Source organism: Myxocyprinus asiaticus, chromosome 3 (assembly GCF_019703515.2).
Source record: "Myxocyprinus asiaticus isolate MX2 ecotype Aquarium Trade chromosome 3, UBuf_Myxa_2, whole genome shotgun sequence".
NCBI classification, from domain to species: Eukaryota; Metazoa; Chordata; class Actinopteri; order Cypriniformes; family Catostomidae; genus Myxocyprinus; species Myxocyprinus asiaticus.
The window spans coordinates 47,669,837-47,696,245 of record NC_059346.1 but is presented as its reverse complement, the minus strand read 5'-3'; the positions used below and the strand labels follow the sequence as shown (position 1 = coordinate 47,696,245).

Here is a 26,409-nt window from a genome sequence, read left to right as displayed (position 1 = left end):
GATTATATCACTTTAACCAAGACTACACTTTTAAATGTTAAAATAAATAAAAACTCTGTAATCGTTTAATCATTTATTAAACATTTAATTTTGTTTTTGTTTGCCATGGGACACAAAAGGAGTTTTCAGAATATGCCAAAAAACTAAATAAACCACATAAAGCACCATAAAACAACAATAAAATTAATCCATACATTTGTTAGCTACAATCCAAATCTTCAGACTGTTTTCTGTGAAGAACAGACCCAAATTCAAGCCTTTTATTCAACGATCTCCGTCTCCATCCACCGTTGCGCCCGCCGTAACCATCAACCCATGTTGGTTTCGTTTTCAAAATTCAAATATTGCCGCCTCAAGCATTACGACCAGCAGTTTTACAGCAGTGATGTCGAATGCTCATTGGCTCTCAAGTGTCTCGTGACCGTTTGTGACATGCCGTATTCTGCGATGTATATGTTTGAATGAGATATGACAGCGCCATTATGGAGTGCATCAGGAGAAGATTTACAGCGATTATTAATTTAAATTCTACACTCCACCTCACACAATGCCATTGTATGCCATCAGGGAGCACATCAGATGCAGCGCATCACCATTTGGACTACTTTTGTACTGAATTTTGCAATTTTTCTGAACAAATTATTGTGATTACATTTATCAGCCTGTTATGTGTTTTATATGCTTAATAAATGGTTATGGTTAGGTTTAGGAGTAGGTGTGGGATTAGCATCTGAAAAATATATATAAATGAATATATTTTAACAAAAATGATTGCACCTGTACATTAATCTACTTGTTACATGTTTTTATATTGTTGAAATGTGGATATGTTTAGAGGTTGGGGTAGGGTTAAGGGATCTAAAATATCTATACAGTAAACAGTAAAAATGTACAAATATATTTATAATCGATTCGCGTATTCAAATATAGTTGTAATGGATTTGTCAATATTTTAAGTTTCTAGGCTGTAAATACGTAAAAATGTTTACATTTTAGATGCTTTCAAATGTCCATATTGTACGTAAAAACATGCACATTTAATGTTACAAATATTAACGTACAAATATCTACGTATATTAATGAGATCAGGCTGGGTAATTAATACAAAGGCATTTGCATACTTGTCCAATTCAGCTGATTTTCAAGGAAAGAATTTTAGGATACTTGCTGAATCCTCAAGCCATTTGTGTGCTGACTCAACGTAAGTGTGTACTCAAGGGGGCTAATTAATCCTTTGCCATTATGTCTTTGTAATCTCTGGGGAAGTAGGGCACTATGTAGTGGCAAACTAAAGCTCCTTAGTGTGCACTAAGTGTGGCTTGGAGGTGATCCTTGCATTCCTATCGTTTGCGATTTCATCAGCATATCTATTGAAGTCAAGGGTGGTTTTGCCATAACAGGAAAGATATGATCAAGTCAGAATACCAGGTGACATAAGAGCAAACAGTAAATATAGAGAATCACAAAAAACTGCCCACTTTTTTTTTACATTATCTGTACTGACTGTGGGAGAAATCTGCGGTATTCTTCTGAATGGATTTAAATACGGTAAATATGTTAAATGGATCTGAAATTACACACATTATTGGTAGCTTCCAAAATGCAATTACAAAAAGCAAGCTTGATTTTTATCAAGGTCTTGCACATGGAAAACTCATCATCATGCCGGGGTGTTCAGGGTGGTGGTGAGAGCATTGCTATGAGGTTGTTACAGTGTTTTGAGTGTTTATTAGTGTATTGCTATGTGGTTGCTGGAGTGTTCTAGGTGGTTACTAGGGTGTTACTTACACCAAGTCAAAAGAGATCACCCCCAAGTCTACTTTTGTTCATAGACATGGCTCGGGTCCTTCTTCCAATTTAATTATGGAACAGGGTCCATCACCTAACATCACTGTCTTGCCTCAATGATGCTTTTATGTCTGAATTGGAGCAAATCAATGCAGCTATATTACAACATCAAGTGGAAATCCTTTCCAGAAGAGTGGAAGATGGTATAGGAGCAAAGAGTGGGATTAAACCCTATGGTTTTGAAATTAAATGTTCATCAAGCACATATGAATATAGGCGTTCAGGTGTCCACAAACTTTTGGCCATATAGTGTAAAACTTTGCAAGTGAATAGTGTTCAAATTCTGCAGACATCTGCAGAGCTTTCTATGAAATTTGGCAGCCACTGACCAATTCATATGGTAGCAAAAAAAACAAAAAAACAAAAAAAAAGTAAAAAATCAAATCAAAACAAATAAAGGTGCAATTTACAGAACTTATTTTCAGGTGTGGCTTTCAAACAAATGGAAGTTTTTTCAAATATTCTACAAACGGCTCAGAATAAGGAGGAAGACTGAGTTTTTACTTAACACATGCAACAAGATGATCAAATCAGCAGCAATGCACAGCCGCATGCACTCGTGATCTTAATTTACGTCATTCAGACACATGGTATGTCAGGAATCTGGCATGTATGTTCGACAGTAAAAGCCAAAGAGTACAGAGAGCTTTTGGACTGTGTCGAATGTGATTGAGATGAGATAATTACCTAGAACTCCTCCTCACAAGATCTCTGAGTCTCCTGACTGTCTCATCAAACCCCTTTTAGCCAAGCTATTCAGAGCCATTACAAAGCTTAGAAAGGCGACATGATCTTGCATTGTCTGGTCAGCTTTGTAAATCTAAATTTGATTCACTCTACATTATTAGAGCGAATTAATAATCAGTCACAAATCAGCAGCAAATGAAAACTGAATGCATTTTTGATGTTCCGACAGCTAAATGATCAATAACACCAATTTAAAAAAGCTCCATAGCTTGCAAGACTGTTGTAAAATAACCCTGCAGCATTGACTGTTCTGATCCTCTTGAAGACATCTTGCTGATTTTTTTTCAGAGGTCATAAAAGTTCTCTCATCATAATCCTCCTATGGAATTCATTAATGAATCCTACCTTTGGTCCTCCCGGTCTTTTTTGACCGGAAAGAGCAAAGATGTAACTTTGTTTTTTGATGATGATAATGACACCATTTCTTCTTCCCTGAGTATCAATAAAATTATGCACTTCTTCTGGGATTTTATGCTATTTGTATCTCATTTACATGCAAATAAGCCATTGCAGTCTCTTTGCCATTGCTGTCTCTAGGCACGATCATGATTTCAAGCTCGATTATACTTCCTAGTGCTTGACGCATGCGCAGAGCGTTTGATGACGCTATAGGAAGTGTAATCGAGCTTTGAAAAAAGGAGTTACATTTTGGTCTTTTCTCACACAAAACAAGGTTTTTTTTATTTTTTATAATTAATTAAATAGTATTAAAAATGTTTTGTAAAACTCCCACACTTATCAATACATTTTCCTTCACTGATATACTAATGTATATTATTGATGAAGACCACTTCCTACTCATCAATGTAAAGTTTTCCCAGGTATCCAAGTATTGTACAGGTAGTTGTCCATTAGTGTGATGTCTAAATAACCAACATTCATTATTCTTTTGGCTGAAGCAAGTTTGCTAATGATGGTCAATATTTAAGGGAAAATGTACAGTCAGCCGGTCATTATCTTAAAATAAACCTCATTCAGTGTGATAATAAAAGACTGCTTCACGTTGGGGCCCTGATCACCTTGTTGTGGTTTATTTTAATATAATGACCAGCTGACTGTACATTTTCCTTTAAATATTAATCATCATTAGCGAACTTGCTTCAGCCAAAAGAATAATGAATGTTGGTTATTTAGACATCACACTAATGGACAACTACCTGTACAATACTTGGATACCTGGGAAAACTTTACATTGTGGAGTGGAAAGTGATCTTCTTCAATAATATACGTTAGTATATCAGTGAAGGAAAACATATTTATAAGTGTGGGATTTTTTTAAACACTATTTATTTCATTATTAAAAAAAACTTTCCTTTGGATTGTTAGATCCCTCCGTCGTGATGACTGGCTCTGCTTTCGCCTTACAAAAAAATAAAAACAAAATAAAAAAAATTTCCTTTTTTTTTTTTTTATTGAAGAAAAAAAAAGATTACAATGAAAAAGTGCAATAAAGGAGTATCAGTGCAGACTTGCATATTTGTAGGAAAATTATTTACATCACCTGTACACTTGCATTACTTGTACACAAAATGTAAAGGAAAAAAGGAAATAAAAAGGAGAAGAAAAGAAAAAAATTACATTCACATCACTCAGGAGGCAGGAAAGATCTCATCATAACAAGCAAGAAAAAAATTTTTATCGCTAATATATCTCTTAACATTTATTAAGCGCTTGATTTCCAGCATGAATTCTGCAAATATAGGTAGTTTTTTAAGAAAAGTGTTTGTGTATATAAAATGTTGCAACCAGAATAAAAAATTTTTACAGTGTTTTCCAGAGATCTGTTTTTGTTTTCAAAATAAAATATTGGTGTTGTGAGTGTAAACTTACGAGTACAAATATTTATTGTACAAGTTCTCAAATCCAAATTTGCAAGCTCTCGAGTTTTGATACTGATTTACCTTCATATTCAAAGGCCTTATCACCATGTGATTCCTCTACAAATCTTTCTTTGTATTCAGCAGAAGAAAGAAATTCATACACATCTTGTAGCACATAAAAGTGAGTAAATGATGAGAGAATTTTCATTTTGGGTGAACTAACCCTTTAAGTTGAAGCCTCAATGTAAGACCTATGAATTCATGTGACAGTATTTTCGAGAATGCAACTGCACATGACATTCAATAAAGCAATATCACATGAGCAAGAGTGCAGAGAATATTACAGTACAACAGCACTCTTATAATGTTATATTTTTATAGAACGTTTCTGCAAACATGAAGTTAATAATGAGAAACGTACATTTTAGACACAATATGGCAAGTTATTTTGCCTATTTTTGCTCTGCTAATGAAAATAGTTCCAAATGAAGGCAAAGCAGGACTGACAGCATATCTTAAACTCTTACACAGACAAGCTGAGTAATACAAAGGTGAAGCATCCCAGTGCTGTTATACTAAATATCAGCACCCTTGGAACTCAAATTGTCCAATCCGATTAGGGGACTGGTGCTAATTGTTGTATAAATACAATCATAGAACTTTGTGCTGTTGTATTTTGTAGTTTTGTATAAGAGGCACCTAATTTGTAGTATGTGATGGAGGCCATGGCTTCCCTCAGCCTGTGAAGCCAGTATGAAGTCATATTGTCTCTGGGATCTATCGGAGGAAGTCTTGTACTGTCACTTCAAATGGCTTGTTCTCAGTCAAGTACACAGCTGGCCCCAGACCTGCTCTTATTGCAGGCCAGAATAAGCCAATCAGTCTTGACACTAATGTAGATGAAAGTGCAAAGTGCTTTATTGTGTCCAATAAACCAGCTTATCTGAGCCATGAGTAATATAAGTATGATCTTGATCTATGACTGCTTTACTGTCCTTCAAGCTGTAAATGTTTACAAATTCAGCCTTTCACTAATCTTATCACTTTTGCGCTAATAATAATGGAGCCAAATGAACTTAACTGACAAGACTACTCCCATGTCATGGGGAGCTGAGTCTAGCAAATAATGCTATATTAGGCCTTTAAGTAGTCATTCTTTGGAAAGTAAGACTTCCAAGAATGGAAATTTCCATGGGTTTAGAGGATGTAATGGGTCACTGACTTTCAGTTCTGTGCAACAAACATTCTGTGAAATTCAGGGTGTTTTGAATGAATATAAAAGCTATAATACATTTTATCCTTGAGCCTTTTGTTAATTGTAGAAAAATATCAAGAGGAAGATGTAACAGAATATTGCTCAAATATTGCTCTTAGATCATGTGACATAATGGAGTTTTCAGTAAGTATCAACTTTGTTTCAGATGATTCTACTAAACAGGAGAAATAAAAATGGACACAAATGAGACAACTGTTGACATACAGTTCAAATATAGAGCTTTAAAAAGTCAATACAGAGAGCATAGCCCAGGAAATTTGCTCTTGGAAGAATTTAATGATTGATTGCAGACTTTGGTATCTCTGCAAATCTGAGCACAATTTGACATTATTGAGATCTTTTGTGAGGTCCAGAGGAGATGCATGTGAGATCATTTTGGTCTTTTTTTCAGGAGATAAATCTGAGAAACAAAAGTCTTCATTTGCTCCTCATTTCATCTCATTGCAGTTAATAGGGAGGAAAAATTTAAATATTAAAGAGATCTCATTTGTGATTTTCCTTTACAATGGTTAGGTAGTAGTAGATGTTTATTCACCAATGCAACTATACATCTTATTTTGCATCAAGAAAATTAAGTATATTTTAAGACCATTATATTTTTATATTGTGACATTATTTTCAAGACACTTAAGCACGTCTTTCTCCCCAAGAACACTTAACCAGTCATTAAAAAAAATATATAAATAATAAAATAAAAATTTCTGTTGCACGTTATTCTATTTTGAATACTATTATGATGCTAGTGATACTTTGTAATACAGCACTTTTTATACCACTGTCTCCTAAGATGATTCGCTTATGTTTTCCTCTCTTGTAAGTCGCTTTGGATAAAAGCGTCTGCCAAATGAATAAATGTAAATGTAAATGTATATATTTTCTTGTTTTAACCTTGTCCCAGACAGACTTTCAATATTAAACTATGAAAAACCATTATAAAAATATAAATGATTACATGTTTAAAACTATGATAATCTGAACAAAGAGTGACAAACAAAAACCATTTCAATATTTATTGTGTGACTATAAATTCTATAAATGTTTCAAAAACAATTTCGACCCTTATGGACTTTTTTAAAAAGTTATTCTACTTGTAAACAAAGTTGACAAGCGTGTCAGTGAAATGAGATGAGATGAAATATGAAACAAGTTATGTTAGAAAAACAAATCAAGGTAAATATCACTTACAAGTAGAATTTTTTTTTATTGGGCATCATTTCTAATCAAGCTGTAATTGTTCCAAATTATGCAAAAAGCATGAAAATATTTTTAAATTGTGTATATTTAGGATAAATAAAATGTTAGCTATGAAATTAGCCTTAGCATGACTAAGGAAAATGTCATTTCCATCACCGTCATTTCACAATTCAGTATTTGAGATTGTTGGAAATGACAATACGGTGGGAATTTTCATGATTTTCCAAAGACAAAATGAAAACAATAAAAATAAAAAATGACTCATCTCATGTGATGCATGTACAAAGACTGTAGGACATTGTTAGAAGACCAATTAAATAAACTAGTAAAAGTGAAAAAGAAATTTGAACATGCTAAATTGTCATGAAAATAATGTCATAAATGCCTAAAATCTCAATGATCTTACAAATAGGCTTCAAGCAAAATACAATCACTATTGCTTCCTTTTGATTTTGCATTTAAATATGACCCGGACATGTTCTTGACATCATTCATGAGATTCACCCAATTAGATTATCCTAGACAGGACAAAGATCAATGTTTTTGCCACGCAAGAACCTGCAAACATCATTCTCATTGCAAAACCCACAAACAACAAAATATCCCGTTATAAACTACTAACAGCCCTTTTATTAAGTTTGAAAGAAGCATTGACTCATTCTGGTGTCTTGTGCAGACATGTTTGGTTGTCATGGTGAGAGTTCGGCACAGATCCCAGGAGGTGATTTGCATGTGGAGTGACCGAGTGATTTGGAAGGCGGGACAGAGGACGTGTTCCCATGTAATTTCAATCTGACACAAACCACAGAAGTAGGCGTATTATTGTGCCCTTCTTAGTTTGAATGGGAGTGTATGTAAATGTGTGTGTGTTTGTACAGACATGTATATCCTGAACCTACTTCATGCTTTTTACTTGACGTGAGAGAAAGAGAAAGGAGTGGCATCAGTATGTGACTCTCCCAAAGATAGAACTATTACACACTTGCTTCTTTTTTCTTACCAGCTGTCTCACTTTTTCTAGCTTTCTCTTCTTTATAGCAAACACACAAAACCTTATGTCATTGCATAAGTCCTTGGGTTTACAGTCCTTGACAATGTTTTCTTTAGAAACTATATGCCACACCAGAAAAAATATAGAAATTAGCAACTTTATTATCTCCCCAGCAAATGACTGACATGACTCTTAATTCATACATTAAGCCAAACCGATCTTCCTTTAGTTTCTATCAGGGGTATTTTTCTTTAACAGTCTGGGTTTTTGTTACTTTGAATGCTGAAGTAAAGGATGATGGTATTACGGTTATAGTTCTTACACTTTTGGAGTATCATCAGACTGAACTGCATGTAAAAATGTTTTGTTGTGGAACCTAAAATGTGCTTCATGTGGTAAAATCTAAATGAACTGGTTTTATTCAAGTCAAAAATATAATATAATATGACTGAACCTGACCACATGAGGTTACACCAACAAAAGTCACTTTTATGGGTAAAGTCAGGCAGGCTAAAATATCTCCTTGTGATAACAATTTCACATTTTCGCTTTTTACAGTGCTGTTTCACTCTCTTAGTAAACACCCACTGGTGTGCTCTCTGTATCAAACTGAGACGGTAAGAAAAATAAATTTACAGAACATTCAGAACACTGATAGTGATTGGAGTTCTGATTATCAGTGATGAACAATAAAACTAATATCCAATATAGGTACAAAAACTAACATTGTGTACTTTTTTCAGTTGCAAATCTTTCTCCAATACCAGCTTAATATGATGAAACAACTATAGCCATTCATAGGTTGATTCTTCACAGTGTAAACACTGTGGCTCTGGGGTGAATTTTAAAACATTGCCCTGTTTGTTTGAGCATCCTGACTCCTGACCAAGGATGCGTTTCCCGTACACCAAAGAAACTCAATAGTTAACAATTATAGTACGATGATGTATCATTGGAGAAATTAGCTAGCTAGTCAGGACTCTTTCCCAACACCGTAGTAACTATGTTACACATTGATCATTCGAACCACGACACCATAAACTAACAAGAAACTGTGCAATTTGTTCTGTGCAACAACTTTGCAACGCTGTTTGCGAAAGTTAATTGGAACTATGGTTTCAGGAAACACCACTGCCAGACAAAAGAACATTGGCTCGTCTAATGGTGTGAGTTTGAGGTGGGAATATTTGTTTGTCCAACCAATGTAAGACGGGGGTAGAGTTCAGGAAACCATTACACGCAAAAATTACACACTTTACCTTTAAAGAAAACAAAACATATTGCACATAAAATGACAGAACACTATTAAAAGGCATTGTAAAATAATTCAGCTTTTTAATGGACTGATGCGTAGGGATGCAGCGATATAAATTTTGTTGGCAGATAACGATACTGATTTTTACTAAAAACACATAGGACGATACCGATATTTTGCCACGTGTCTTATTTTGTTTTACTGTGGAATTATGCTTTAAAAATGTACAAAGAGGAACAAAAGCTTTTTTTACTGTTCCAATAATAAATAATTTCCATTGAACATGATTGGATCTGTTGAACACATGACAGGTCAAAATTTTTAAGAGAGCCACAATGAAGTAAAATAGAAGACAAAAAAAAAAATCAAAAAAAAAATCATGACAACTAACATTAAAATGAAGACTCCAGTCATATCAGTAACCTTATAAAAGCTGTTTTATTCTACATGAAGAGGGTGAAGGGGACTGCCATGTTAAGACCAAAGTAAACTTTGCACGTCCACGTTGCGGATCGCTCCGCGCACAGTAGGCGTGACGTAAATTTTGTCATAATCCAGTCTGTGCAGCCTGACCGGGTGCCGGCCAGATTTACTTGACTGGTGAACGTGGTCATCGTCTGTTTGCATCCCGGGCACATGCACCAACCATTGACTCTACTAAAAGAGTATCACAAAGAAGTTATAGTGGACATGCGTCAAACGTGTCCGTATTCACTCGTGGTCAAAATAGTATATTCACAAAGGTAACGTGGTCGACCAGGCGCGAGCTGATCCGGAACAGGCAAAAACGAAGTATACCTAGGCCTCTAGAATCACATGACCAGCCAAATACTACTCGCGAAATCTCAGTAACTGTCCTGTTATTTGACACTTTCACTAATTGATTAAAGTAATCATGGCTGACTATGAATACTAAATTTCTACAATGACATCTGAAACTGAAAACTACTGATTTTAAATGATGCTGCATCCAAGCCGCAAGGTGTCAGTGTGTCCAAGATGACACAAAGACTTTACTGAGTGAAGTTACTGAGTGCACCTTTAAACCAAAGAAACAAAACCCCCTTTTAAATTCTGTTTTATTGTAGTATAATGGATAATGTCATCCAGACCACTAGAGGGCGCCACTTGCTCACAGCACTGACTGAAGCACTGACTGAAGTGCTGAAGGTAGAAACGCAGCCTTTTAAGGTTTAGTTATCGCACAAGGCCATATAGCGATTTCAGTCTTAATTCAATCAATCGTGTGGCATTAATGGAACGCATACTGCTGTCTCAGAATCAAAGTCTGCTGGCTTCAAAGCATTTTGAATGGTTTCCCTCAACATATAGCCTATAGGTAAGTTCCGTTTCCGTTTTCCGTCTTGTCATTTTATGGTGGTTTTTCAGCATTAACATAAGAATGATAAAGAATAAAAATGCACAAATTACATGTTCTTAGGAGTGTCAACCCTTCTACAAATTGTGGCTATTATTATTTCTGGATTGTACATTTAAATTCAAAGTGTTTTTACAAAGAGAGTTGCTAATTAATTGTAAATCAACCATTGGTTTTCATATCGGCATTTTCATGCTTATAACCAATATGCTGATGGTTTTAATTTGGTCAATAATTGGCTGATAAATATCAGCAGCTGACACATCGGTGCATCCCTAGATAAGAGGTATATTTTTGTGATATTGTTGTACTCTGAGCCTTATCTCAATAACACTTGACCTCAAAGTGGAGACTTATGTAACCTGCTGTATACACACAAAAACCAAGCAACAAAACTTTACTGTCAACATATGGGGATTTAGTCATACAATCAAAAAGAAATCACTCCATCTCTTTCCTGACCACTTCTAAGACCACATGGAGTGAGGGAGTGGAAAAAAGGGCAAAAGGTAAGAAAACAAAAACATACACCCTGCCACAGTGAACTCTTGAAGTTCGAATAATGCTTAAAAAATTGAGATATTAACTTTCAAAGCATCTGGTTATGTCACACTGTTTAGACAGGAGGAGAATAGGAATGAAAATAAGCTTAAGTCACAGTTCTTAGCTGTACAGCACCTGGGCTATAGGCCCAACAATGACAAAGTCCAAGCTAACAACATGAAATTGTGCTGAATGACCATGAATAAGTCATTTTATTTAGCACTGTACAGACCTCTGCCCCACTCCCTTATATCCCTGCACTGTAAAATCAATCAACTAACAAACAGTGTAGCAAAGTCAGCAGATAAATGAATAATCGGAGCCAACTACTTGAAATCAGTTATAATCTGAGGTGGTTTATGGTAGGCCAGACCCTGTGAGAGCTGATCTTGGATCAGTTTTTGCATATGGACCTGTTATATGGCCTATGACATGTCCAGGCAAAGGCTTCAGTAACGATGTGTCATTATGTAATCATACCTTTTTACTCTACATAAGGGGGTTCCCTCCTCACAGTGTCTGCCATGTTGTGATCACATGGCCAACTGAATAGACTCACTTTATCTCTGTAACGCCCCTATTATCAGACACTTTTGATTGTGGGATTTATAAATCATGATTGACTGACTATAATTCACATCAGTGTATTTCTGAAGTATTCATCTTACGTGATTACTGTCCATGTTCAGACGGTCATTGTAAATGAACTAGTTCACATAAATGACTCCCTAATTCACTAGAGCCCCTTGCGCTGCACTGATTTAAAGTCCTAAAGGGACTTTAAATCAGTGTTTTCTTTTTAAAATGAAAAACTTGTTTATTATTAATGTTTATCCCATTATTTCAAATCAGTTTTCTAAAATATGGTGTTTTCTTGTTTTATTAGTGTATATTAAGTATAAACTTATATTCAATGTAATGTAACTTGTAACTCTTTTTAATTAAATATGTTACTTTCAGGAGGTATAATTTAATTCTTCAATCAGAACTTCTGATAGCAGAATTAAACAAACATCATCCAATTGTTTTATATCTAAAACCATTTTCTAATTTTAAATATCTTTATATAAAATAGTAATAGTTTAATAATTAATAAATGAATTAGCTAATTAAAAATAGCTAATTTTGCTTCGTGTTTCTTTTTGATATTATAAAAAATATGATTTGATATTGTGCTTATACTCTTTCAAATCTATCGAACACTATGCATATGTAGGTAAAATGTTGGTTTGTAATATTTCTCTGCCTAACCTTTTATCAATGATACTTAGTGCTACAGTATGCTCCACCATGATTACAAGTAATTAAGAGAGGAAGGCAGCACACTCTAGTGAGTACATCTGACTATTACAGGGCTATTAATGGTGTTAGTAATTACAGCCTGCAAGGTGTTGATTAGGTAAGTTTTTATTTAGGTCCTGATGCATTATTGTTTTAATAATTGGGATTAAATAAAATACTTAGTTGTTAGAAATATTTAGAAATAAATTAAGTAGTTAACTAAAAGTAGCACCAATTTCTTTGAAACTACTAATTGTGATAACAAATGGAATTGAATCTGAATTGTATGCTCATAAGCAGCAAAGATGATTAAATGTGTTTGCATGCATGTCCTATTATACTATTGCACAGCCCACATGGAACAGACATGGGCAGTGTGGTGTTGATTAGTCTAATGTATCCTCAAGTGTGCTTGCATGAATGTGTGAAGTGTACTGTAGGTGTGAGAGTGTCAATGTGCAAGCTCATGCTTAATATGATTTAAACAGTGCAAATGTGGCCTAAAATTAAATCAATATTGTGTTACAAAGCACTTTTGAACTGTGATGAAGTAAACTGCATGACAAGACAGCAAATTACACAACGGAATTACATATATTTCATTGAAACTGTTAAAAAATACATCCAAGACTATACTGTAGAAGATTGCCTGTTCTTGTTAGTGATAAACCAATATATATCCATCATGCTTATATTTTGCCTTTTTCAGCCAATAACTGTGCTCGATTGGCCGATTAGCAGAGATGGTCATTACGCCTAGTGTAAGTAAAAAAAAAAAAAAAAAAATCTACCAACTGCCTAGTCAATGGGCAGTGGATATATTTTTTAGATGTTTATTGTCTGTGTGCAAGAGACTCTGACTCACCTCTAAGCTCCAGTACAGAGGCCCTGAGCAATCCGTCCGTCCCCTGATCGTGCTCTCTTTAATTGGGTACACTCCTCTCTCGACCGCTCCTTGTTCACAGATCTCCAATGTGACCAGTTCATGTACCAGGTCTGACTGACTGACTGATCTGTGCTGCCTTGATAGGGGAGATATGCAAGTGTATCCGGTCCTTGAAGGCGAGCGGCCCCTTAGCCCATTCGTCCGAGGAATTGGAGCTTTAACCTGCATCCGACTGGAGCTTTCACTTCGACGGGTGATGTGGGGGTTTGAATGGGGTGCAGCTCGCCCATGTTCCTGGGGGAAGAACAAAACGCCTCGGGAGAGGCAAGGTCTTGGGTTCAGGTAGCGGGAGGTGGAAGGAGCATACCTGGAGAGCTGGGGTTGACCACGGACGATATATCCCAGAGTGGGATCACAGGGGTCATAGGAACTGTAGGGGCTTAAGAGGGTGGAACCAGTGGAGTATTTGGGGGGAGAGTACACTGGAGACATGATCAAGATGTGGAGACGAGACGTCAACCCCAAAGAGGAGAGAGCGAAACTGTTACAAACAGAAATACACTGTGCTAAAAACCAGCCTTAAAAGATCATAGAAACATACTGTAATCCAAAGTGGGACTAGCTCAGTATTTTATTATGGGGCAATTTGCTGCCTTTAATTGATTTTCAGGGGCTTTTTTACTTTTATAAGGGTGTACGTATTTCTTCTGTATAAAATGTATAACTGTATAAAAACACACTGGACGTCATAAGCTGTGTCCCAAATTCCACACTATTCACTATGCACTTACAACATTTACATTTAGATTTATGCAATTGGCAGACGCTATAATCCAAAGCGATTTACAGTGCATTCAAGGTATATATTTTATTCAACCCGATCTCATGAAAATTCGTACATAATTTATGAGTTGGCTTTTTCGTATGATCTCGCACGATGATGTTTGCATATACTCGTACGACTTCATCACGTGCAAATTCCCGGATGTCTAATGTGGAAGTAAGCGCAAGTTCCGCGCACGAGGCGTTAAGGACATGCTTATTAATATTATGCCCTTACCCAAACCACTTATCTAAACTTAACCAATCAGTAAAGTGTGTAAACATGATAGGAAGCTGTTGTGTGTGACAGAAGCAAGTAATTGTCGCATATTAGATGGAAATGATGTTCAGCAACGTCATTGGCTGTTGTGAAAGCCGTAGGAATTCAAACGAGTGCAGTCGCACAATATCATACGAATTGGCCAAATTTAGAAAAGTTGTACGAATCCTGACGATTTCGCCTTGAGAGTGTGTTGATTTTATTAGTTTGTGTGTTGGGATATGACTATGGGAATAAACACTTACAATAAACACTATGCACTTTTCAAAGTGTATATAGTCCCAAATGAAACACTAAAGTTTTTTTTTTGTTTTTTTTTACCACACAGAAGCATTCGCCGTTTTTCAGCTGATGGAAGTGACATTTCAAACGCATGTGATACTGTATGTTGCTGCTAGCTTTAGCATGTTAGTCAAACTCAGTCCAACTCTTATATCACAAAAAATGTACATATTCACACAGTGTGGGGTGATGGTAAAGCATTCAACTCACATTGGCAAGGTGCTGTCTTCGCAGAAGTTTCGCTAGTTGCCACATTCACCATTAATTACTATTGTTTTGTCAGACCAACATCGCGGCCAGGTAACTCCGCCCCTTCCGCTACGTGAGGCAAGCCGAAACCGCTGAGTGCATGAAGTGTTCAACATTCCACACTCCATTATTTCGGTTGAAGACGTGCATCATCCGGGTACTCGTAGCACACTTCTTTTTGTTGCATTTTCAGTGCGAACATACTACTTACACTACAAAATGGCATAGAATAGTGCAGAAATGTCCGATTTGGGACGCAACTACACTTTTATATCAAATACATCAATTTAGTGTATTTAGTCAAATCAATTCTCCATCTGAATCATTAGAATAATTAGCTAGACCAAGAATTCAATAATAATTTTTTTTTTTTTTTTTGAATCAGGTGTTACAAACAAAAAACAGCCCCAACATTTTGAATTTGAGTGGAATTTTACCCGACCCCTCATTAATTTCTAAAACTAGACTACCCCATTATTATATATTAAATATTCTTTCTGCAAATAATCTAGATTATAGCATTCAGAAAACCTAGGGGAACTTATTTATGTTTTTTCATAATGCAAACACATGCAAGTGCACTAAGACAACATGATTAACTTGACTTGTCTCATCTTACAGTATCAGTTGAGAGGAAGCAAGACAAGACTATACTAGAGTTACTGTTAGCCAGTAATGTGCACTGACACACAAGATTTGACAAAAACAGAAACCCAGAAAAAGAAGAAGAGAACGGCACAGTGACAGTATCAGTGGTAATGCCATAGCACTTTGATACCATGGTACTGCAAGATTATCATATTCATGTACTATGATATTTACATGGTACTCCAAGGTACTTTACACAGAATACTATGGTACTACCATGCACTGTTAAACATTTTTGCCAGGTAGCCTTGATGTGGCAACATCAAAAGTATCTGGTTTCAAGTCAAAAATATTATTTAGTTTGACTGAATCAACCTGACTACATTAGGTGACAAAGTACATTTTAAAGGTCAGATCAGGTAGAAATAGCTCCTTAAAGGGACAGTTCACCTAAAAATGAAAATTCTGATATCAGTTACTCACCTTCATGTTGTTTCAAACCCCTGTGACTTTCTTTCTTCCATGGAACACAAAAGGAGATGTTAGGCAGAATGTCAGCCTCAGTCATTATTCACTTCAATTGCTTCTTTTTCCAGACAATGAATGGTAACATTCTGCTTAACATCTTTATTTGTGTTAAGGCCCATTTACACCAAGAAAGATAACGATAACTATATTAGGGTACACACCAAAGGAAGATAACCTTCTGTTTATTCTAAGCCTGCACTGCAGTTATGTTCACAGTCGAGAAAATGGATGTAGACCTCCACTGCATTAGATACAAATAACAGATTTGGCTAATGTAATTTTTCCCGCAACTTCAAAGGCAAGACAATTTTGTGGACATTAGCGCTGGATACCTGAGGTAATTTTATGCTACCAGCTAATGTTAGCTTTTCATTATCTCATCTCTGTTAACACTTATCACTATTCACTAAACGTTCATCCCTCTAACGCCGGGTTCACACATCCTCCTTGAGCGTGGCGTGAGCGATGCGTTTTCGTTTCGGTGCCCATATTAACAGATTACACCATTCCCACTGCAAGCGTGAGTCGTGAGGTGACGCGTCCCAGAAGCGGCAGTGAGCGGATAGTTACCTATTTTTGCCACGCGGCTCATGCTGAGCTCAGCGGCTCTGGGTGCAGTACAACACTAAAATAATCAGGAGATTATAGAAAAATACTAGGGCTGCCCCCAACCAAAGATTTTCCTAGTCAATTAATAGTAGGTAGTTTAAGCCATCAGTCGACTAGTCATCGCACATTTATGATATTAATTTAATTACTTAAATATATATATTTTGGGGAGCATCAGAAAATGGTTTGAGTTCCAGGGATCAGAATGTTATAAGTAACATTGCTAACACTGTTCTACATTACAGAGAAATGCTAAACCGTAATAACGAGCCTTTCAAATATACATTTTACAAGCGCACGCACGAAGCGAGCCGCAGCAACACCAGCAAAAGTGGTAATGATTCTGAATGTGTCGGAAAAACCAGCAAGGAGACTGTCTGAACATTTTGTTAATTTATAGAGAGAAATGCACATTAGGGTTGTGCCAACAGACGGTGATCTCAGGGATCGACGATGGTCTGAGTGATCACCAATAGCTGATGCCTCTGACAATGTCAAGACGGTATTTGGCTCGTTTCCCATGTATTAAATTATTATTATTAGGCTATTATTATCAAATTAATATTACAAATAATTTGCCCATAGAGACACAGACATGCGCTTAACACACTTTATTATATTATTAAGAACAGATGACAGAAAAGCCGTCTATGCGCATATATGATGCACTATTTTTCAGAGGCGTACAGTCACGTGAAACACACGTATGTAAAAGGTTCTCACTCTTTCTTTGTTTCTGTCTTCTGAATTTTTTTGCAAGAACAGTATTGTCTATGAGTGCTGCAAATGACCTCAGACATCTCAGCTCAGGAGGTGCTTTGAGTTCAGTTTGCTTTATTTCCACAGAGCAGTTCACTGTGACCACAACTCTGCAGCCTATACATCAGTGATTAAAACATAAAATAATACAAAAACACATTCACCTCGAACCATGATTTATATTTCAGTGATTATTATCATCATTATAATTATTATTTTTACATTTATAATTGTTTTTATGTCTTTTATTTGTGTAAGTAATTTTCCGCCATGATGTTAAGACGGATTCTTGCCTGACGTTAAATGGAAAGAAGGTTATTTATATATATATATATATATATATATATATATATATATATATATATATATATATATATATAATTTTTTTGATCACTTCGTTATTTTAATTGCTTTTTCGTTTCGTTTGGAGTGCAATTTGAATTTAGAAATGTATTTGATTTAAGTTTTTCATTTTTTAAATAAATGAATGTAATTTTCCATGCAAAATCACTAAAGCAAGAATATTCACCGATCCCTCAGCCCAGGGGTCGCCGATGTAATTGGATATTGCGATATAAATATATTTATTCACACAAATGATGTATTTTCACAGACAATGAAATACCTGGCCGGTCGAGAATGCACTGATGAAGTAGGTTAGTTTCCAAAGAGATGTTGCCCTCAACAGTTGTTGTAAAACCATCTTTCAAAAAGTTGAACAACACACATTTTAATTGCACTGAATTTTTTTCCAGTTTCATTTGAATTTTTAGTTAAAATAAATAAAAAATAAAGTTCAAAGTTTGATATCAAGGTGTCTTGATTTACTGTGTAGGCTTAACCCTAACCCTGCTTAACAAAAATTAACCCACAGTACCACCTAGCGTCCAACCAGCGGTAATACCGGTGTTCGTCGGTTTCCTGTTTTTTTTTTATTTTTCCTTCTGCGACCAACCGACCAATCAAAACTTGGTCGACCAAGACTATTCTCATTGATTAAGGTTTGGTCGACTATTAGGGGGCAGCCCTAGAAAACACACAAAAGCAAGTCAAAATTATTCAAACCGAACCTATAGTACACTACAATTTATATGTCTGCATGAAAGTAAACTCAAAATAACTTAAAGGAAAGAATTACTAAACTGCTGGACCTTTTGCCATTCTGTGTGTATGGGTGTACAGTACAGACACAACATTAACCAATCACAACCAAGTGTGCTGATAAAAATGAAGTGCATGTGACTCCCTGCTGTTGTCCTTGAAGCAGCAATAACCTCAGCTTATAATGACCTTATTAAATAATACATTTTGCGTAGGATCCCATAGATAACTTTATTTTCTGCACAGAGGCGCTGCTGTTTCTCACAGAAGAGGCGCGGCCAATAAGAACATCCAACGCGACCGCCTCGCTCACGCCATGCTCACGGAGGATGTGTAAACCCGGTGTAAAGGTGATCCCAAGGATTAGTGGTGCTGATTTTGATTCATCTCAGTGACTCGAGTCTTTTGAATCCTGTGACTAGGAGGAGGGCGTGGCCGGGCCGTGATGAAGCACAACCGGCGCTGAATCAGCTGATCAGTGGGAGAGCGAGATAAGGGCCGGCCAGAGATACCAGTTCGTGAGAGAGAGACGCACACGGCCACGTTGCATGCGTGTTCGTTTGTGTTTTGTTTTGTTGTTTGCTGTTCAGTCGGTTCGCGCCTCCTCCTTGCCCATCCTTTAACTGTTACTGTGGTGCCGAAACCCGGGAGGGAGGAGGGATGCGCTGTCACGGAGTCCTCGCCATTGCCATCTGCCAGGGGAGCAGCCGCGGCCATCTGCCTGGGGACAGAGGGGTGGCTGCTGGCTGCCGAGAGCCGGAGGAACCGCTGCCATATGCCGAAGAAGGGGAGGAGCAGTTCAGTCCACCAGGGGCCGGAGGGCGGATAAGCAGTTGAGGACTGGGCGACAGTGCGTCCAGGAGCCGGTGAGCAAGTTTTTCTTTCTCTCTCGAACCGGCGTCTCCGGCCGCCCCTTATCTCGCTGATCAGCTGATTCAGTGTCGGCCGTGCTCCATCAAGGCCCGGCCACGCCCTCCTCCTCGTCACATTCAGAGTGTTTAAGCATCATAAGCATTTCTCCACAAATTACAACAAAGCATATCTATAATCTTGTGCTCTTGTGCAACTGCTGGGCAAACATTTTTATCAAGCTTTACAAAAAAGACAACAATACTAGCCTAAAAATAATTATGAGTTTCAATATTGTCCGTATGCCATTGTAATGTGTGGTCATCACTCATTTTTTTTCATATTAATCCGGCCCCTTTTCTTGTTGAACGAGATTGACCAACGACATGCAGCTCCTCCTCTTGTTCAGCCAGTCATTAGATCCTCGTTCATAAACGAGATGCCTGATTCATTCATTTCATTTGCAAACTAGTACATCAGAACTTTCAGTTCGTTCATGAATGAGACGTCTCATCTCATTCAGACTCAAACGACCGACTTGACTGGTTCAGTAAAGAGGTATATTCGTTCAGTGGGTCAAACCAATGATATTCTCCTTCACAGCCCGCACTCAAATGTTAGTGGCTCATGCTATAGTAAGTCTTTAAAGGCATTCAAAACTACCAAAGCAGTCTCACCCTTAAAAATAGAGCTCACTGGCTTCGAAAGGGAGAGACGTCAATGAATGAGAAATGTGAGTCAGTGTATGGAGGTAAACGAGAACGATTCATTCACTTAAAAGATTAGTTCAAAATGACAGATTTGTTCATGAATGTAACATCACCACCAACGATATTGTTCCTCTGTGTCGTTATTGTTATAGTTGTGGTGTGGACTCTGCTATTCTCTTAGAGTTCAAATGATTTTAAATCTTTGACCCCGTTTCCATCTGGTTTTAAGATGTGTTTTGGGTGATCCGATCACATGAGATCAGGTGAGACACATGGTCGTTTAAATGCGTCTCCTGTTACCACTATGTGTTCGAATTTGGAGGGGAGGGTCTCTGTTTCATGACGACATACACCAATCACTATGTCAGTGTGTTACTGCATGATAATAAAGCGCAACAAAGTCAGAAAAGACAAAGAAAGCGCGAAATCCAATTTAATCTAAGCACAAACGTGTCAAGCAGAATTATCCGTTATTTTAGTGTATTACCTGTATTAAAGGAGCTTCAGGTGTTCATGTTTCTCATCTGTGCTGATATCAGACACACTAAAGAAGATCCGTGAAGCTCTCGTCTCTTGATTGTGTATGTATCCGCTTTTTTTTATTTTCAGATTGGGCGGTTATTTCCTTTTAAAGTCGCTTGTAACCGGCAAAGTATAAACTCTTGTTTAAGCGCAGCGGTTGATTGACAGGTGAGAGGTGGTGCTTCGCTGCTGCTGGGACGCAAAAAGGACGGATTAGCGTTTACATCTTAAATGTGTTTTTGACCACATTCTTATGTGGTTTCTGTGATCCGATCACAAAACATTTTAGACTCCGTTTAGACCTGTTTTTGGGGCTGACCACAAGTCATCGGATCCCCCAAAATGCATCTTAATACCAGGTGGAAATAGGGTCTTTATGGTTATATATTGTTCCTGGTGTGAATGGGCCTTTACAAATCATATAGGTTTGGAACAACATGAAGGTGAATAAATGATATCAGATTCTTGGGTCAGTCAACTATCCCTTTAAGGTAACAATAGCAGTTTCACATTTAACAATGCTGTATATGTCCAATTTTTACCATGGTACATAAAGACATGGTTCAAAACATGTTAGCTTTCATGTCCAAAAATCCACTTTTTTAATTGCACTTTTCTGTACCAGAGTACCAGAAGTGCCAAAATGAAGAAGAAGCGAGTATTTCTGGTGATGTAAAGTTCATAATAAGACATTTTTCAGAGTAGGGTATGATAACAGGGATAAAGTAATGCGCATTAGCTAATCTCAGATTAATTAGCTAATGCACTGTTACCTATTAAAGCAGTGAACAGTCTCAATCTCAGCCTGCAGTCAAACAGAGACTGTTACTGTAGGATACAGCAGTTACTATAAACACACTGCATTTACTGCCCACTGATTTACGAAGCGCAGTAAGCTGACTATGAAAAATGGCATATTGCCATTGAAAACGGTCCGTGGTCAGTTAAAATCGTATAAACAATACAGGCATGAACAAACGGGTTTACTTTTATAGTATGCCAGAGTGGCAAGTAATCTCACATGTTTAATCCTGCGCTAGATACTCCTCACATAAATCCTTACCAGCGGAATTCCAGTTCATCCTCCCGCGTGACCACCAAAAAAACTGCCGTTCTTTTCTAAATATCAAGCGCTTCTTCAGGATTCAGTAGAAGACAGTATGAGGCCGATGCTGGTTAACGCACTTGATTAGTTGGTTGGAGGAGTGACAGCAGCATACCAGCACAGAGAGCAGCTGTATTTTCTTAAGACGGGATTTAAGGAACCGCCCCCCAAGCGGTCGCCTTAGCAACGCGGGTCATTCGCGTTGCGCTCTCTCTCGCGCGCGCCATCTTTAGGTCGTGTCTAGAAGGTAACCCCGCAGATACCTAAAGTCTCGCGAGAGCCGCATTGAACGTTCACACGCAGTGTTTTTTTGTGTTTATTTAGAGTCCTACAGAAACCATACGCCTACCCTTAATCTTAACCCCACCACTAAATCGACCTTAAACCTAACCTTAATAGCAGCGAATGAGACTCTCGCGAGACTTAGGCTGCGAGGGGTTACCTTCTAGACACAGCCCTATCTTCGGCTTGCTGCAGTAGCCATGACTAATACACTATGAATAGAATCGTAGAATCGATGTGAATTGCTCACTTTATTCTCAAATAAATCATATCGGATTGAAAACAAAACAAAGTAAACAACCCCTAGAATAAGAAAACATCGTTACAGTAAGATATGGACATCAATGACTCGCCAATGAGCTGACTGTATTTCACGTAACCATGGTGTAATGGCTGGCCCAAAGTATATTTAAGTTGTGTTGTGTGAAATGGACAAACTGGCATGCAAATGATTCGAAACGGTCCTTGAACCTTCTATTATTGTAACTATCAAGTCAAGTATGGTTGATATATCCAGAATAAATTGCATCAGAGTTGATACCCCACTCCATCTCAGTGATTCATACAGTACATTGAGTATTTATAGTACAAGGCAAAAGTTCACATCCATCAAACATGGTCTACAATATACAGCTTAAATAAGTGACACTTTTAAAGTTGGCTACTCAAGAACATTTGTGTGTTGGTACAGAATCCCATTCACTCATTTGTATCCACAGGAATACACAGCAGTACAAATGTTGATTGGCATTTTGATCTCCGAAATACTTCGATATGGCAAAAAAAGGGGGGTTTAAATATCAAACAAAATGGCATATTGAGAAATAGAGCAGGAGAGGGTATGCATTTCAAATCAACTACATTTAAAACAAGCATCAACAAAACTGGTGTTGAGAATTATCATCCATTCTTGCAACACGTGCTCGCACATTTTGGTGATTCTCAGGAAAACTCATCATCTAATAAGTAACACTTGCTAATCTGTCATTAGTGTCTGTGAAATATTCAGTAGATGTCTCTCTAGCACTATATTTTAAAGTGACAGTTTGTTTGTTTTTGGTTGCTGGTGTGTAGATGTTCTGCCAAATATAAGAGTTGGGGTTTTTTCAGAGTCTGTAGGGTGTCGTGTTTTCATGTTGGACCGTCGCATGTTGTTTTATGACTGAGCTACCCAGCTGGTGAAGGATCACTTGGTTGTATTTGATGGCAGTTTTCGCTTCGATGAAGGGAACTGCTCAGAGGTGGTCCTCTCCACAGGGCTGCTGTTGCATCATATGCACATCCCCTCACTGGCTCCATTTAGTTTTTCTCCTCCCTTTCGTCTGTATGTGCCACTCTCTCCCCTGGCCTTGCTAGGTGGGTGCTAGGAGAAGAAAACTGAAGCGTGTGTTTGCAGTAAGATGTTGACGGTTACAACAGTGGCTACCAGAGGAACCAGGGGTTGAAGGTCAGCACTCATACTGGTGACTGATAGAGAGGGAGAAAAACAGAGATGATGAAAAAGAGAGATGAGGGATGCTTGAAAACAGAGGGTCAATGAATTGTGAGAAAGTCATAGTAATAACCATGAAACTTTAAACCCTAAGTTGTCTTAATTAAACATGACTTGAAATGTCATGTTTTGGGCTCATAACTTAAATATCTATGTTCCTTGGACTTATTATTCTAAACTTTTAAGTGTTAATCACTCAAACTATTGAGTACAAAATTAAAGCTATGGGGAATGCCCATAATGCCTTGTGCTTTAATTATGTTTCCTTTGTCAAAGGGAACATATTGGGGCATTTAAATAGTTGTTATTAAGAATTCAATGAGTTTTAGGTCTTTTGTAGTATTATTTATGTTGTTTTGTTGCAAATGGTTGTTTCATATGATGTCATCATTAGGTTGATCTGTGTCTGCTTTGGTTAAACTGGATCCTGTTAACACTATCTCAGTTCTCCTTGTGCATGTGCAACTAGGGTGTCCACCTGTCCAGGATTTTCCAGGATCGTACTGTTTTTTTTTTTGCCATCTCTCCTGGAAAAATTTTATTTATTTTAATTCCGGGCACAAAATGTCCCCGAATTTCAATATTTTCCCGATGCATTCACACATATGAACCTTTGTTTATAAGCACACTATGCAAGGAGGAGAATCAAACACGTTCTCATAAGAATCATAAGAAAGTATGATTAATTTTAGTGAACTGGTTTGTTTGGATGATGGAGATTTTTCATTTTTGTTTGAACAATCCTTTAAACTTTAGTCTACTTATTATATTGCTTTAATGTTTCTGGAAAACATGTCCAAAAAAGAATGTCCTTACTTTAACTGTAAGATCTCTAAGGTTCATAATACCCAACACTGAAAAAAAACAAAAACAAAAAAAATATTTTACACATTTCATAACAAATTTCCGTCAAAATACATTTTGTGGTCATTGACTAAATTAAATTAATAAAACTTAAAATATCTAAGATTTTTTTTCACTTAATTTTGTAAAAGATTACTCAATTCAATTGATGGAAACTGGTTGTGTAAATCTTGAAATACGTACTGTAAATCAGTAAATGTTTATGAACATTTATTTGATTTACTTTGGTTTAAATATACTAATTTTTTAAAAACTTTATACATAAATTTATACTTTATACATACATATTTATACATTTTAAAACATTTAAATGTTCAGTGTAAACCATAAACTCAAGACAACTGCTGACATCGGAATAAGTAAATAATATGTTAAACCTGTAAACACACACACACACACACACACACACACACACACACACACACACACAAATAAATAATTACATTTCTTTACACATTTAAATGAGTAATCTTTCACATACAAAAAAAATAAATAAATAAATAAATAATATTTTAAGTATTTTAATATCTAATTGTGTTACAAATAACAATTCATTTTGATGAAATTTTGTTATGAAATTGAAATGAGTATCGAAAAATATGCTAAAATATGTTTTGAGGGTATTGATTTTATTGTTTGATTGAATTATATGCTCTATATGCGGTCATTTCCATATCAAACAAGGAGTAAACAGTCATAAATAATATGTTTTATTTCTTGTGTGATTGCCAGCAATACATTTTTTGGTCCAGGAATTTTACAGGGCCAAGGTGGAGTACAGCTGTCTGTGCATTTCTGTGAAGAAATAAGTTTATGTAATGATTGACCTAGAATCAGTTATAATTTTCTTTATTTAAGCGGTGTTAATGTATGACCTAAATTTGAGTTCATTCAATTAAAATTATTAAGCAGGAACAACAACATTTAAATAGCAAATCTGAGATAAATCTACTTGCATTTAGTTACCTTAACTTAAACAGTTAAGTTTCATTCTATATGATCTCCAATTTAAGTGAACTTAATTACACAAGCTTTGGAGATGCCATTACTCAATTCAATTGAGAAAACAAGTTTACTCAATCAACAGAGTGAAGTCAACTTATTAGTGTTTTCAGTGTATGTTAGAGTCATGAAGAATGCAGCCAAACCTGTGACGTCAACGGAAAATGGATTTAATATGCTAAGGATCGATTCATGCGGGCATAGTGTAAAAGAGTGTGTTGTGATGGCATTGACATTTATTATACAGTATAATGACAAACCTCTGGTGAAGGATGATGTTAATTAATAGAGAAATCTGTTTCCAGTCGTTAGTTGTCTGCAGTTAAATGTGAAGTGTGACATTTTTTAAATGTTTCATGTTAAAAAACACTTTCTCCTATCCCAGTTTCATATGCAGAGCCATTCGTAGGTTGATTTCCCAGAAGATTATAAACACTGTGGCTCTGTAGCACTTTCAAAACAATACTCCCAACATTTCGCCCAACATGTCGACTTCTGGCTAAACTAATGGCATGAGTCTGGGCCAGGACTACCTGTAATGAGCAGTTTAGCAGGGAATTTACTAGTTTGCCGAATAATGGAAGGCAGGGTAGGGCGAAAGGGTTTGTATGAGTTTTTGGGAGACCTTTTGGAAACCATCATTATTTATGCAATTCAGATTGGTGCCACTTAGTGTACAAAAATAACACACTTACCCTTTAAGGAAAACACATTGATTAAATGATGACTTATGAAATTGTTAAAGAAGCAAATAATTTCAGATGTACGTGTGTGTGTGTGCTTGAGTTTCACCTCTGCAGCTCTTCCCATCTCTTTGCAGCATTCCTGTCACACAGCTACAAACAGCGCCAGTTACTTGACTTGTACAGATCTGCTCACAGCCACCATTATCCTCTTCACACCAGTCTGAATCTGAAACACACAAAAACACCCTTGGTTATAGCTGTTATCACCTTGCTAATGCAAACATACACACACACAGTCTGTCATGCATTGCACACATGCACAAATCTGAAATATACTGCATACCTCTTTTTCTGATTGGTCCCACTGATAGTATCTGTTCTTTATGCTGACTGTAATCTGTGTAACTTCGTTTGTTGTGTGGGCAATTCTGTAAATGTAAGTAATGTCATTATGAATCCA

General features: G+C 36.7%; 2 protein-coding genes across 4 annotated transcripts in view; both read right to left on the bottom strand.

Annotated features, from left to right (window-relative positions):
• usp2b (ubiquitin specific peptidase 2b) overlaps window positions 1–21,724 on the bottom strand; it is a 58,274-nt gene extending 36,550 nt beyond the window's left edge. The window contains exons 1-2 of one of the 3 annotated variants that reach the window (XM_051676983.1): window positions 21,582–21,724; window positions 13,199–13,701 (exon numbers count right to left, since the gene is read on the bottom strand). In XM_051676983.1, the coding sequence (XP_051532943.1) occupies window positions 13,199–13,701; window positions 21,582–21,600 (522 nt within the window). In that variant the 5' untranslated portion in view covers window positions 21,601–21,724. Of the gene's footprint in view, window positions 1–13,198; window positions 13,761–14,813; window positions 14,921–21,581 lie in introns of those variants that run through there. The other 2 variants (XM_051676985.1, XM_051676972.1) reach the window with 2 other exon arrangements.
• Window positions 21,725–22,154: 430 nt separating this feature from the next.
• tecta (tectorin alpha) overlaps window positions 22,155–26,409 on the bottom strand; it is a 41,412-nt gene continuing 37,157 nt past the window's right edge. The window contains exons 23-25 of the mRNA XM_051669178.1: window positions 26,293–26,377; window positions 26,056–26,175; window positions 22,155–23,372 (exon numbers count right to left, since the gene is read on the bottom strand). Of these exons, the coding sequence (XP_051525138.1) occupies window positions 23,269–23,372; window positions 26,056–26,175; window positions 26,293–26,377 (309 nt within the window). The 3' untranslated portion in view covers window positions 22,155–23,268. The remainder of the gene's footprint in view (window positions 23,373–26,055; window positions 26,176–26,292; window positions 26,378–26,409) is intronic.